The sequence below is a fragment of the Grus americana genome, chromosome Z (genome assembly GCF_028858705.1).
Source record: "Grus americana isolate bGruAme1 chromosome Z, bGruAme1.mat, whole genome shotgun sequence".
Taxonomy (NCBI): domain Eukaryota; kingdom Metazoa; phylum Chordata; class Aves; order Gruiformes; family Gruidae; genus Grus; species Grus americana.
This window is the reverse complement of record NC_072891.1, coordinates 86,552,391-86,567,767: the sequence shown is the minus strand read 5'-3', so window position 1 is coordinate 86,567,767 and position 15,377 is coordinate 86,552,391. Positions and strand designations below refer to the sequence as shown.

At 47.6% G+C, this 15,377-nt stretch overlaps 1 protein-coding gene across 9 annotated transcripts in view; it reads left to right on the top strand.

The window, feature by feature from the left end:
* The window catches only part of ELL2 (elongation factor for RNA polymerase II 2), a 45,633-nt gene that overhangs the window by 6,126 nt on the left and 24,130 nt on the right, over positions 1-15,377 (top strand). For 5 of the 9 annotated variants that reach the window (XM_054809918.1, XM_054809919.1, XM_054809927.1 and 2 more), the window contains exon 2: positions 5,026-5,073. In XM_054809918.1, coding sequence (XP_054665893.1) covers positions 5,026-5,073 — 48 coding nt within the window. Of the gene's footprint in view, positions 1-5,025; positions 5,074-8,092; positions 8,201-10,047; positions 10,382-13,787; positions 13,966-15,377 lie in introns of those variants that run through there. The other 4 variants (XM_054809920.1, XM_054809925.1, XM_054809926.1 and 1 more) reach the window with 4 other exon arrangements.

Below are 15,377 nucleotides of genomic sequence, written 5' to 3'. Positions count from 1 at the left end.
TTTTTTCAATGTTTTGGGTTTTCCTGCCAGTGTCCAGTAGTGTCCAGATTGTGTGAAGACATTGTATATTTAAAAAAAAAAAAAGCCAGCAAAACAATGTAACTCCAAAAGTAATCAGAATGGATACACCAAAGGATGCTAAATTCCTGTTGTATCTCCATGTCTATGTACCAAAATGGCTCTGCCCCCCGCCCCCGACGTGGTTGTTTCAATATATTAAACATCTGGAGGTCAGAGTTGGTGATCTGAACTTCGTTAAGTGCATCCTGGCTGTCTGCTTCGGTTCCTCGGTCCTTGCAGCCGTTGGGAAGTGTGACGTGACTGATGTGCTCGCTGGAATGTGAACGTAAGGAGGGATCCACCGTGGCAGTGATACGCTATCTGTAGTGATTTAATGGACTTTATCAGTGCAGGTAGTCTTTCCTTCCAAATGCTTTTTCTTCTCCTTGCGAGGAGACCTCTGTAATTCCTCAGCGTAAGTGGTGCTGATACACAGCCATGCTCTGAATTGAAAACCAACCTTTTTGGGTTCAGTGGGTGGCTGGAAGACCCGAGGCAGGGGGGAGAAGCTGCCAGGAGGAGGGGAGGGGGGAATCCTTAGGATGGCATTGCCAGAGAGCACCAGTATTTTGTTTTAGCCTCCTCCTACATAATACATAGCTCTTTTAAAATTATTGAAGCACATGAAAAATTTTATTATACATCACCATCGCTAATGTGCTGATACAAAGGCATCTTCTGCTCACTCTGAGTCAACGTGCATGAAAACAGTAGATAATTAGCTTCATATACAAGGGTGGTGCCTTATAAATATCTGAGTTGTTTGCAGTGTGCCATGTGTGCGCACAGATCTGGAGTCTTGCGAGCAGACGCAGTCCCTGCCCAAAGACTATTGAGCAAAATAGTGGACCTGGAGAAGAAAGCCAGCTAGCTCTTCAGTTTTTGCCCCCCACATTAGAGATTTAACACCTGACTGTCACAGCTCCTCTAGCTATTTTTTTTTTTTTTAACCAGTCCTGCGTAGGAGAACTTACTCCTTATCTTAAATACAATCTTCAGATGCAAATAAAGAGTAATTACTTAAGTGAAGTGTGCCTGGAGCTCTTTGTAGGTTGGTTTTCAGCTGAGTTGGTGCCTGATTATTCATACTAATGTGCAAGTTGTGCCAGCTGTTTTGGGCGCTAACAGTTTTTCCAGGATCACTTCCTCTGATTAACTAGGTGTGACTCTGGAGTTTGTGCCCCGGGTGTGGGATCATAGGGTTTTCAAGTTTACACTGTTCCAGAAACTTTGGACTGAACTGGCCAAACTGGTGAGAGTAGATTGGGAAGAGGGGTCAGCTCACATGTTAGGTGAGAGGTGATGCCGGTCAGATCGGCACTGGAGGAACGATGTGCAGAAATGGGTCTGCCTTAGTGGTGGCTCTTCAGGGCAGAAGCAAGTGCATCTCCAACTTCCCAGGTGTCAGTCCTGGAGCCAGTTTCACTCAACATATTCAGCGATGGCCTGGAGAAGATACTGAGATGTCAAAGCTTGGAGGTGGTACTTGGATTTTTCAGGTGGTTGGAAAGTGATGCTACGGAGCTCCTGAAAGGCCTTTGCCAGTCTGGATTGGTGGCAAAAAAGATGGCATGTGGTTTTCACCATAGGTAAAGTAACATGTAGGGGAAAAATAAGCTCTGCATGACACAAAACTTGGAATGGGTAGTTGCAACTACAGAATGAGAGATCTTGGAGTCGCTCTTTCCAGTCCTTGGAAATCATTTGTTCAGCGTGCTAGCTTTTCTGTCTGGTGATGCAAAGAGCCAGGCACCACCTGGGAGGGCACTGAGGGTGACGGAGGGTGTGTAAGTCTCTTGGGCATATTTTGAGTCCCCTGTGCAATCCTGGTTTGTGAGGGTATGAGGGAGGAGAGCTGTCCTCTGCTCGCTCTCTCCAGCTGTAGCAGCTGCCTTGCAAGGAGAGACCTCAGAGGCTGGGGCTTTCCACTGGGGAGTGAAGGATGCGGGGTGCAGCTCAAGGAATTGTAGGTGACGTGACTGTAGAGCTGGTACTGCCTGTGTCGTGCAGTGCTGGAGCGAGAGGGCAGCTGATGGACCCCGCAGGTAGAAGTAAAGCAGGTGGGTCTGTTCACCTGTTAGACAGCGGACTTCTGCACCTTGCTGTCACAGGAGGCTGGGGCAGCATTGGGGAGTTTGGACAGGGGCTAAACTAATTCATGGACAGCACGTGTGTAAATGCATGCAGGACGGGGCTAATGAGGGATGCATCTGCTAACACTCCTGATGAAGGCGGGTGGTCGGGAAGCGTGAGGAGAATGGGCATGGGGAAGCGGTGGGACCCCTAGTCTCTCGCAGGGAGCTGCTTCTCCAAAAATTCATGCTCTTTGCTGCAAGAAAAGAAAAGCAGGAAAACTGGGTGATCTGAGGGAAGTGGGGCTTGGAGAAGTGCTTCCTGCATCCGTACTGAAGCCTGAGGTCTGTGTGGTGGTTGTTCGGAGCGGTCGGCTCTCCGGACATGGGGGGTGATGGAAGGTTTGGCTGGAGGGCCAAGGCCCCCTGCCCCGCTCCCTGCCACAGCACCCTGCTGCTCCAGACACCTGCCAGAGGGTAGGTGAGACCTGTCTGCTTGATGCCCTGCTAAATTCAGGTATTTTTTAATGGCATTTCCTTGCACTGAAGCAGGGGAGGTAGCTAGTTACAGCAGCACATTTTCTGCAGCTCAAAAACCAGTTTGCGTCAAATTCTGTGAGCAGCTTTAAGAAGGTGATGGCTGCTGCACGATCCAATGCAATCATTGCATCACCTGTCTGGCTCGGTGGTTGGTGAATTGCCTTCAAACATTAATTTCTGTGTGGAGCTTAAACTTCATTCTGGAAAACCTCAGACAAGGGTCAGGATTCATAACTGTGCATCAGATTTTGCGTATGTAACCCATTGCATTTTTAAATGAATTTACTTGTATGTGCTGGTTAAGCAGATAGGTACGGTAGTAATCTCAAACTCTGCTCACTTCTGAAACTTTCTGGCATTAAGTTGGAAGGTTTATGGAGCAGACAAATTTGCATCAAGGCATTTCTGGGCTTAGGGCTGTAGATGATGTTGTCTGCTGCGTAACTTGAGAGAGCGTATAAGCCTCTGATCGTGGAAAAACAAGCATAGTCATTTTTAAAGACCCTGCCACGAATTTGTGCGGGAGCTCCAGCTCTCCAGTGGGATTATTTCTGCCTGAGCCCCGCTCTGGGATTTTGTGGTATCGGTGAAGCTCGCAGGCGGTGCTGAGCACCGGTGAGGCTCGGCTTAGCCGCACACTCCTGCTGCCTGCCTTCCGCCGGCTCCAGCGCTCGCTGGCAGCCACGCGAGCAGCGTCAGCTCATCGCCGAGCCCAGCGCAGGGAGTTTTCTGCTGGGTGAGGGAGATGGATTTTACTGCAGCAGGGTGAGACAAGTGCAAGGGAAGGAGGAGGCACCTGAGCCTGGAGGGAGAGGACGGGGTTGGATCTAACTCGCCTTTCCAATGATGCCAAGTCCTGAATGCTCCTGAATGGCACCTAAATTTTAAGTCCAAACCCACTGCTTTTGCTGGAATAAAGTCTGTATTCATTAGGAATTCATCGTTTGGTGCAACTTGTTTAATGTAAGTGTTTGCAGTGGGTTGGCAAAGTCCCTGTAACACCCTGTGGACATAGCTTAGCAGATTAAGCTAGTCAGCATAGCTGCCCTATGTTTTTGTGTCCAGCAGCATAATTTCAGGATTCAGTAAAGCTGAGCAAAGTCAGCATTGCTGCTAAAATGGGATATTCTTATCAGTGGGCTCCTGCTGGCACTGGTTGTGGTGTTGTTTGGGCTGCATTGAGGAGTGGATCTGACCAGAAGCCAGTTTGTGACAGAGAAAAGTAGTTTCCAACTAGCGAGCTCCTCCATTTTTTTTTTTTTTTCTTCCCTTAACATTTGCAAGCATTCATGGACTGTGGTGTTAGCACAGAAGCAGTGCAGGACACTTCCATCCTCGCAGGTCAGGAACAGGCTGCATTTGGTGCTGTGAAATGATAGAGACAAGGTGCAGGTGACTTTTGTTATTTTTGGCCATGTTGCACATTTCCCTTGGCAGATACCTAGCTGAAGAAGTGAGGATTGTTTGGGGGAGCTCAGAAGATTTTTCGGAGCCAGTTTGATTGTACTGAATCTCTTTATGTCTTTAAGACACGTGCTAGCTGAGGCAATTAGCTTAGGTTAAGAGTGTAAAAGCAGAAGAGGGGTGTTATTCCCTGCCTCCCTGAGGACAGCCGGCTGGCTGCTCTGCTGGGAGCAGCACAAAAGGTGCTGTGGCGGCAGGTTTGGTTTGCAGCGTTGAAGTGCTCCTGGCAGTGCTGGTGCGAGCGTGGGGGTCCGGGTGAAGAGCAGGTTGTCTGTGACAGTGGGGAAGCGATGGGGGCCTGAGCGTGGTCCTAACGAGGAAAGCCATCGTTATCAAGACCTTTTGAGTAGGCAGGTTGCCTGTGTTAATCACGTAGTTCAGGCTGATACCCAGAACGCAAGTACGTGTGAAAATGGTGTGGAATAGTCTGCAGAAACGAAGCCAATCCCGATCCAGAAGCGATTGGGACAGCAGGGCAGTCTGGGAGGGGGAAAGCGTGACGTTTTGGACTCCCACATTTCAGTGGCCTGTTGGGCAGGCGAGGGGTTGTTTGCCCTTTCAGTGCCACCAGACATCCTTGTACGATTGTCAGCGATTTCTCCGACTCCCCGTGGTGTCTTGGTGTCCTTGCCGAGCACGATAAAACACCAGCTCTCGGGCTGCTCGGCGCCGAGCGGAGGAAACCCTGGGCACTGCGAGGAGCCCAGAACTTCTGCTGGAGCCTTGGCTGCTGCACCCCAACGGTGCCTGCATCATGGTACAGGCGCAAGGAGCCTTCCAGTTTGCCGTGGGCGCATCCACCTTTCTCTTTTTGCAGGGAAATACCTTTTGCTGTCACGCGGAGGTTTGTCATTTAATTTACCTTCTACTTATTCTCTTTCTCTCGTAGGATCGTGTCTCTTCTCAACCTTCAATTCAGTTTCAAGGATCCCAAGGGGTGAGTATTTTGTACTCTTGTTATATTGGAAAATACTTTTAAAAAATATAAAATCCTACAGACATCCTCAAGATGTGCTTATTGCCAGATATGTTACATTGTATAATTACTTAGGAGTTGTAGCCGAAAGTGGAAGAGAATCATACTTTAGGTATGCTTCTTTTTTATCTCGCTTTTGTCACCTCTTACCCTAAATTGGAAAGCAATGGGAATAACTTGTAAATCATCAACAGAGCAGAGCAAATTTAATGTTTTAAAAGGGACTTTAAGTGGTTAGTTTCAAGGTGTGAAGCAGCACTGCAGTTTGGGGGAATGGGCTTTTGTATAGTACAGGCAACTGATGGTTCTTGAACCTTTTCTGAAACTCTAATAAAACAGAATATTTAAAATCTTTTGGTGAAGAGTTGAAGGAAAATAGGAGGAAATGTGGCCTCCTGAAGGCCCCGGGTTCTGTTAAGCAATCAATCAGTGGTGCAAATTGCAGAACTGAAGCTGAAGATAGAATTAAATACAGGCTATGATCTCTAAATGGAATGATTTAAGATTTTAGGTTTAACATTTAAACTTTAAGGGATGGCTAAAGACTCACTGTTAGAGACTGAAGCATAGATTGTGCCTTTTATGCTGTTAGCCTTAACTCAGATCCATTAACTGATAGAGTTTTCCTGTAGCTGTGTGCTGCTTGTGTAGAGATAGCCGAGAAGGGATGAGAGGAGGATTGGTAAGGTCTGCGTCAGTTTGGCTGAAGGGTACTCACGCTGTGAATCATATCTGTAACAAAGCTACTTGTGTAGACAAAAGTCTCTTAACACTGCCCTTCTAAGAAAATCCTCTCTCGTTATAGCTTATTCGCAATTTAAACTATAGTGGCAAAAGAATTTCCTTGCTAGAATGAATTCTAGATCTTAGTTAAGATGGTCAGCCAAAACAGTTGTACCAGGAGAGAGTGGCTGGGAGCACAGATCAATTTGAATTCGTGCTGGCATCAAGAGGGAAGTCATACTTGCTAATTTGATTGGGACGTAATCCAGTAAAAGGGACCGGCCAGCCGTGGCACCAGGCACACAAGCGCTGCAAGGGACGGAGCAGGATCCGGGTTCAAAATAAGCTCTGAGAGTATAAATAATTAACCTAGCTGTTGGAGTGAAGCTCTGCAAGTACTATGCTGTGAAAGAAAAATTAACAGCATGCTTTGTCTACCCTGCACTCTCTCTTCCTCTGCAAAAGTTCACGTGCTGCGTTCTCCCACGTTCTCTAGTAGCAGCTTTAAAGCAGTAGCGTGTGAGGTTTGAGATGGTACTGGGCTGGGGGAGACTTTGTTTCTCAGCTGTAAAAAATCTGGGGGTTTTGTCAAAAACTGTCAAAATCTGGGGGTCACGTGACTGCTGAAGAGCCAAACGTTAACTTACAGTGGTGTCAACCACGTTTCTAATAAAAAGCAAATCCAGGTATGTGTTTTTTTTCATTATGAAATTCAACAGTAAGGTCTGCTCCCATGCCCTGTGAGATGGAAACATCTGCAGGCACTTTGCTGCTTGCCGCAGAAGCAATAATCTCTTATGGTACTTTCAAATCTGTCCGAATTAAGGAAATGCAAACTAAAGAATTTATTGCAGGAGATTCCTAGATCCTGAGTCTCTGCAATAGGGACAGAAATTTAAGGTCATTGAGGCAGATAAGTTAAAACAGGACATTTACTGTACATGCAGCAGGAGAGAAATGATTAGCTCATTGTTTCTATATATTGCGTGGCTATGTTCTGAGTGTTCCCAGAGTACAAAAATTGCGTGACCCTTTGAAAGACCTGCCTTCCCCTTCTGGACTGGTTTCCCGTTGGAGGTCTCCGGAGAGGAGAGCACTCGAGGTGTGCTCATCAGTGCCAAGGCGTTGCAGGTTACCTGCAACAGCGAGATGTTTTGTTAAATGCTGCTGAAAACAAATAGCGATTTTTATTTGTCTCTTGAGAGTACTTCCTTTGCAGTTCAGGCAACTGTCTAAGTCCCAGCTGAGGGTAAAATGCTAGCGTTAAAATAAGGTGCTTTTTTTTAAAAAAAAAAAAAAAAATACTCCATCTCTAGTTAGAATCATTGTAGCCCAGTCCTCTATGGATGATGGGAAGGGCTGGAGTGGAGAAATAAAATCAGTTTTCTGGCTTGGGGTGGTCTAGAGTTGTGTTAGATGTGGGAATTGAGAAGAGGAGCCTTACGCTAGACGAGGCAAGGGAGGAGCTTTTATTTCATGTATATGTTTAACAAGAAGCTAAGATTGGTCTCAAAGGGGTTCTGCAGCCAAAAAAAATAAAAAAGGCAAGCTTGATTCAGAGCTGCTCTGAAGAGTTGCTCTGAAAAGTGTTGGAGGTATGTAGATGGTCTCAGAAGGTGCAGTAGCAAATCCAGCGATGCAGGACGACGGTGTGCATTCGGTGTGATGATAAATCCTCTGTGCGTGCCGCATAGTTAGCCTCTAGGTGTTCTTCAGCACAAGAACCACTGAAACCGCACTGGAACAGTTCTTGCAACGCACAGCTAAGGACTCTGTGATTCGGGAATCGGTAAAATATCTGTGATTGTTAAAACAAACTTTTGCACCAGAGCACAAGTCGGCACCTGGGAGGAGAACTTTTCCTCCTGCAACATCTTACTCCCAGTCTGGATGATAACGTCTGCTGGAGATAGCTGAAGGATACTGAGGGACGCAGGAAACGGATCATTGCAGTGATACAGATTAATTGTTAAGAAATACCTTGTAATTAAACATTTTGGACTATACCTAGGCAGCCTGGGGAATGTAGCAGCCATGCTGTGCTAGATACAATAGCCCTGAGAAATGTAAATATTGGCAATTGACTTGTAATGCAGTAGGGATACATTTAAAGGAAAAACCCAAAAGTGTTGGTAGTCCAATGTACTTCTGTGGTAATAATGTTTCCAACAACCGCGCTTTCCCTGCTATGGCTTCCCTCCTGTGTTTTTAACTTTCTCTGCTGTGTCCTGCAACTTGCAAATACATTTCTTATATAGAGACAAAATTTGCGAAGCGTGTGCCGTACCCGCAGCTGGCGACGTCCTCGATCTCCTGCTGCGATGCACGTGCCTCCGGCTGCCGTGGGACCATCCCGCCTTCCTCCGTGAGTGCACAAAACCAGCCGCCGGGTTGGGGGAATTCAGCAGCGTGCTGAACCCTCCGGCTCCCGGTCAGGGACAGTTGTCGCCTGCCTTGCTCTCCGTCCCCGTGCAAACCTCTGGTCCTTGCGCCGGAGGAGGGTGCAGCAGTGTGGGCATCAGGGACGGCGGTTGCAGCTCCCGAGCGAGGAGATTTTCTGCAGCAGGTTGGTGACAAATTCCTGCTGGGTGGCGACGAAGCCAGCATGGTGCCCAGCGCTCAGGTTCCAGTGGGTCAACTGGTGCATAAAGGTGAACTGCATGGATTTGGGGGAGCAAATGTATTGAAATAGGCCAGTGAGGAAAAAAGGAAGGACAAGGGGAGAAGACTGAAACTAAAAGAAAGTCTTCTCCCTTAAGGTTATCAATTTGTCTACAGGTCAGCATAGTCAGTGAAATGTATACATTTGAAGTGTTTTTTGTGTAGTAAAACGTTTAATTTTTTTTGCAAGGTAGCCATGTGTAGTCACATTATGTCTGTAGAAAGGCATCTTAATTTCCATTTTGCAATGGACATTGGCCACTTATGTTCTGTAGCGTAGCTGTAATGGAGGAGGTTTAGTACTTGAAGGAAACAGCATTTTGCTAAAAGACTGCTATTGTTAATACTAAACCAAAAGAAATCAGTGCTGAGTTTTTTCTCATGTTTAAGAGCAGTTTTTTGAAGTTTCAGATGGTCGAGTAGATTTCTGGAGCACTTTTGTCTCCTTGAAGGTGTGGGCTGGACATCTGCATTACTGCAGACAAAGGAGCAAAGTTTTAGGTTTGGGAGCAGGCTTACCTGGGCAGAAGCCATTGTAGCAAAGACCCAGATGATGCTATGGCAAAAATTGTCCCTCTTGGGATTTGTAAAAGTGGAAGTTCCATGAAGCATGTCAGAATGTCCCTGCTGAGCAGAGCAGTGCCCCTCCCCAGTAGCAGGGGTTTGCCTCTTGGCAAATAAAGCGTTGCTTTAAAGAAACTGGGAGTAAACTTCAGCTCAGAAAACAGATTAATTGGAAATGTCTCTCAAAAAAAAATAGTAGGAGGCTAACTTTGAGGGCCCTGCAACTGTTAATTTTTAAATCCTTTAATCCTGTTGTAGAGGTTTATGGCATGAGCTGAGTGCCAATGTAGATGCCTGCATGGGGCAGGAAGCAGATTCCAGCTCAGGCTTGTGAGCTACCAAACTTTAACCTTAAAAGTAAGGCTTTGGGGGAAAACCACTGGTGAGATGGTAAGGTTGGAATGATTCTGAGAAGAGACAAAGGAGAGAGAGAGAACTTGAATGCATCTGCTGAGCAGAGGCACCTAAAAATATGGTGCTTATGCCAACCTGATGATATGATGCTGTAGTGTGGAAGTACAAGAGGAGAGAGTGGGTAGATTTGTTCAGAGATTAAGTGACTCAGACTTGGAGAGCAAAATAAGTCTGGCCTGAATTGACGGTACTATAACAGCACATGGTATCAGTGGGAATTATGGAAAAGAGGAGAAGTGACAAAAAGCTACAAGCCAGAGAAATTGGAGTGAGTCTGCACAGGAGCTTCAGGAGAAAATTATGAAAACTGCTGTTACATTAGAGAGCTAATGCGGATGATAGGCCATAGAGGGTAATGATAGATCAAGAAATCAATTACCAAGTTGAAGGGATTAAAGTTAAGAGTCTGAGTTGTTCTAGTGGATATTCTCTATTACTAAATCCATTAGATGGTAAGAAATTGCAAGCCAGTTTCAGGACATAGAATTTAAAATGGCGTTTTTAAGTAGGCTGCAAAGAGTCAAGAGCACTTGACACTTGTCCTGAAGTGCTCCAGCGTGGCCCATGGTGACACTGGTGCCAGGACAAAGCGCAGCACGCCGCTCCGCACGCACATCCAACCGGTGTGATGGTGCCTGCCTGAGGGACTGGGTTTTGCCAGGAACCCCCCCTGCAGAGGGGTGAGAGCAGGAGCAGGGTACCCCGTGTGCCACAAAGCACACTTCTGTTGACACCCTCATCTGACCGGCTTTCCCCAGGTCGCGCAGCTGCTTGATCCAAGCTTGCCAGGGTTCGACCTTGGTTTAGGTCTTGATTTTTTTTTTTTGTCACTTAAAGGTGAAAGTTCATTTTTATTTGAGAAGACTTAGAAGTGCTCCTGCATCCTTTTGTTTCCAAACAGCTTGCAGTAAGAAAACTTTACCATTTTATCCTAAAGTCTCAAATTGTTTTCTGTATCCTGTGCTAAGACTTTTTTTTAAATTCAAGAGGACGCTGTACCAACTCAGTCCGTCCTTCCTGGGGTTTCCTTTAGCATATCCAAGCTAGCATCTTCATAACTTTCAGTGTGCATAGATCAATAGGTTTGGTACCCTTACTGTCCTGCGCACTGCTCTACTTCCAGACACTTCTCTTTGCTCTCTGGAGCTAAATCTAACTGCAACAAAGCAGCTGTTGGTTTGTGTTTTGGCTAGTGATACTCTAGGAAAGGAGGACCCTTCTGCAAAAGCCATTGCTGTGTGTTTGCTGCAGTGATGCTGTTCATGAAGATGGCCTAGAAGAGAACTTTTCTCTTTTTTTCTTTTTCTCTTTTAAAATTTCTTCTGTACTTTTCTGCAAGGCTAGTTCTCCTCATCTGTGTGAGAATGGGACAGTCAAATGCCCTGGCTGGCCCAGGGGAAGCAGCAGGAACATGCAGGAAGGAACAGCCTCACGTTCACAAGCCCTGGTCCTCATGGGGGACTTCAGTCACCCCGATACCTGTTGGAGGGACAACACAGCAGGCCACAAGCAATCCAGGAGGCTCCTGGAATGCATCGATGATAACTTCCTTCTCCAAGTGACAGAGGAGCCAACGAGGAGAGGTGCCATGCTGGACCTTGTTCTCACCAACAAGGAGGGGGCTGGTAGGGGATGTGAAGCTCAAGGGCAGCCTTGGCTGCAGAGACCATGAAATGGTGGAGTTCAAGATCCCCAGGGCAGTGAGGAGGGCGCACAGCAAGCTCACTGCCCTGGCCTTCAGGAGAGCAGACTTGGGCCTCTTCAGGGGCCTGCTAGGTAGGGTGCCATGGGACAAAGGCCTGGGGGGGAAGAGGGGCCCAAGACAGCTGGCTTGTAGTCAAGGGTCACCTCCTCCAAGCTCAGGAGCGATGCATCCCAACAGAGAGGAAGTCAGGCAAAAACACCAAGAGGCCCCCATGGATGAACAAGGAGCTCCTGGGCAAACTCAAACACAAGAAGGAAGCCTACAGAGGCTGGAAGCAAGGGCAGGTGGCCTGGGAGGAATACAGAGAAACTGTCCGAGCAGCCAGGGATCAGGTTAGGAAAGCCAAAGCCCTGGTAGAATTAAATCTGGCCAGGGACATCAAGGGCAACAAGAAAAGTTTCTATAGAGATGTCAGCGATAAAAGGAAGGAGAGGGAAAATGTGGGCCCTCTCCGGAATGAAACGGGACGCCCTGGTTACCCAGGATATGGAGAAGGCTGAGGTACTCAATGGCTTTTTTGCCTCAGTCTTCGCCCACAAGGGCTCCAGCCACACCGCCCAGGTCACAGAAGGCAAAGGCAGGGATTGGGAGAATGAAGAACCGCCCACTGTAGGAGAAGATCAGGTTTGAGACCCTCTAAGGAACCTGAAGGTGCACAAGTCCCTGGGACCTGATGAGATGCATCCACAGGTCCTGAGGAAAGTGGCGGGTGAAGTGGCTAAGTCACTCTCCACCGCATTTGAGATGTCGTGGCAGCCTGGGGAAGTTCCCACTGACTGGAAAAGGGGAAACATAACCCCCATTTTTAGAAAGGGAGACAAGGAAGACCCAGGGAACTACAGGCCGGTCAGTCTCACCTCTGTGCCTCGCAAGATCATGGAGCAGATCCTCCTGGAGACTATGCTCAGGCCCATGGAAGATAAGGAGGTGATCGGTGACAGTCATCATGGCTTCACTAAGGGCAAATCATGCCTGGTAAATTTGGTGACCTTCTGTGATGGGGTTAGAGCGTTGGTGGAGAAGGGAAGAGTGACTGACATCATCTACCTGGACTTGTGCAAAGCATTTGACACTGTCCCGCACAACATCCTTGTCTCTGAATTGGAGAGACATGGATTTGATGGATGGACCACTCGGTGGATAAGGAATTGGCTGGATGGTCACACTCAAAGAGTTGTGGTCAATGGCTCAATGTCCAAGTGGAGATCAGTGATGAGTGGCGTTCCTCAGGGGTCGGTACTGGGACTGGCTCTGTTCAACATCTTTGTCGGTGCCACGGACAGTGGGATCGAGTGCACCCTCAGCAAGTTTGCTGATGACACCAAGCTGTGTGGTGGGTCGACATGCTGGAGGGAAGGGATGCCATCCAGAGGGACCTGGACAGGCTGGAGAGATGGGCCTGTGAGAACTACATGAAGTTCAACAAGGCCAAGTGCAAGGTCCTGCACGCGGGTCAGCGCAATCCCAAGCACAGCTACAGGCTGGGTGGAGAATGGATGGAGAGCAGCCCTGAGGAGAAGGGCTTGGGGGTATTGATTGTTGAGAAGCTCAACATGAGCCGTCAATGAGTGCTGGCAGCCCAGAAAGCCACCCGTGTCCTGGGCTGCGTGTCCAGCAGCGTGACCAGCAGGTCGAGGGAGGGGATTCTGCCCCTCTGCTCCGCTCTGCTGAGACCCCCCTGCAGTGCTGCGTCCAGCTCGGGGGTCCCCAGCACAAGAAGGACATGGAGCTGTTGGAGCGAGTCCAGAGGAGGCCACGGAGATGCTGCGAGGGCTGGAGCACCTCTGCTCTGGAGACCTCAGGCTGAGAGAGTTGGGCTGGTTCAGCCTGGAGAAGAGAAGGCTGCGGGGAGACCTTCGAGCCCCTTCCAGTCCCTGCAGGGGCTCCAGGAAAGCTGGAGAGGGGCTGGTGCCAAGGGCAGGGAGTGCCAGGCCAAGGGGAATGGCCTGAAGCTGCAGGAGGGGAGATGGAGATGGGATGTGAGGCAGAAATCCTTCCCTGTGAGGGTGCTGAGGCCCTGGCACAGGGTGCCCAGAGAAGCTGTGGCTGCCCCTGGCTCCCTGGCAGTGTTCAAGGCCAGGTTGGATGGGGCTTTGGGCAAGCTGGGCTAGTGGAGGGTGTCCCTGCCCATGGCAGGGGTGGCACTGGGTGGGCTGGGAGGTCCCTTCCAAAAGAGGCCATCCCATGATTCTGGGGGTTGATTAAATTTGTCTTTAACTTCTATGGAAGCATAGCTGACTTTGTTTTCTTTATGGAAGTTAGGAGTAGAGACAGAAAGCAAATTTCCTGCAGCTGCTATCAGTTAAGAATGATCCGCTCAGCTACTCCAGTATTTTCAGTGTCAGTGTAGAAAATAGGCTTTCTGCATCTGCATTAGCCTAGAAAGATGCATTGGACATCAATGATAAGACTTTCTGCATGCTTCTGTTAAAATAATGCAAATTCTGAAGTATAAACAAGCAATTACTGAATTTCCAGAACTAGAAAATAACTCTTCATCAGTGGCTTCTAAGACCAGCTTTCTCACACATCACCGTTGACAAAGTCTATTAATCAGTGGTTTCAGTAAAGACACGGGTTGTTTTTAACTTTTTTTTTTCTTAAACAGGAAAGAAGGAGGGTGATGTTACAGATGGTAAAGCAGTGTGAGAAGGCAGCTGTGAAGTAAAGTGGAGAGGAAATGTAGACGCGAAAGATTTGAAACAAACAGCTCATCACTACCAAGCAGAAAATTTGGTCAAACCTGGTGGGGAAAACCGTTGAATGTCCACCTGTCTATGCCTTAGGTGCACGTGAGCTTGGTTTTTTCTCATTCAGTGCCTGCATTCTCCCGATACTGTTTCCTGGCTGTGCAGGAGAAGCACGTGTGGGTGGTACTGAGAGCATCGAGGGGATGCCAAGGCTTTTAGGCACGCGTGGGTGTTATTTACCGCTTTGTAAATGCTCGTCCATCACAACTTACCTTTGTTATCTTACGAAACAGACTAGTGATATTCTCTGAGTGTTTATCAGATGTGGGCTTAGCTAGATGGCAGCAGCTACAACAGGTATTAAGACCTGAGCTAGGTGTTAGCTGAAACTGCTGTCACTTGCCTGAAGGCTGCTGAGTGGCGAGGCGGCAGTGGGAAGGGCAGCAAGGGCTGCACGTGTTGGGTGGGAAGTACAGGGCACGAGGCTCAGCACAGGGGCCTATGTGGATGCGTCTTCTGGTGGTGGACAGAGTAGTTCATGTGAGGGGCTTCTCGCATAAATGGGAAGGAAGTATGTGCAAGGATCAGTGTGTTTGGGCACATGAGAAGAAAAATGATGCCCTACCTTCCTGTGCTAGTACCTATTCTGGGAAGCGTATAGGCTGCAGACTTGCTAACTCAGACCACTTAAGACGTTTGAAGTTGGGCAATGTTAGGGGAAAGATGCATGGTTCGTTTCATTAGGATGGTGGTTAACCAGGGGGAGAGGTAGTTGTGAACTGTGTTCTCATACATCTGCTTTCAGGGTGTCCTCTTCCCTTGTCTGGACACAACCAGGGTGATTCTTTGGGTAGAGTGTGCAAACATGCGTCTTCAGAGCTTTCTCATCTCCTTTCATTGCACTACTTGGTTGGCTGCTGGCAAGGATAGAGTAGATCTAATGAAGAATTATGGCAAAGACTTCACTATTTCTGGAAGAAGAGTGTAGATCAGCTATAAATAATGGTGGGTGTTTGCTGTTCAGAGATCCCCTCTCTGCTGTAAGAGAATATAGCAAATTCCTTTTCAATGTATTGCATGCAATTTACCAGCCAGGATGCTCTTTATATGTGGAAGGTTGAATAAAAATCAAAAGCAGCTTCTCTGAAACAAACATGCTGACAATGCGCTTGCAGTGCTGCTTTCTGATGCAAACAAAAGTTTATTTTCTGTTATGGATTAATGTGGTTGCTATGTGTACTTTCTTAATAAAGGCTTCTTGACGAACTTCTGCAAGTATCGCTGAAAGAGGAAAAACACAGTCTTTGCCACTTTGCTTATCTTAAGCTGAATGCAGTTTCTTATTTCTGAATAAGCCAAAAATCTTTGAATGGCCTGTTGAACTTTTCAGAACCATATAATATAAATTTGCAGTATAAAACCAGGACTGTTTATTCAAAACAAGAGGCTTACTTGCAGAAGTTGCTGAGTCTAGAAACTACTTCAAAGTGTTATTTTGTCTTGCAAGA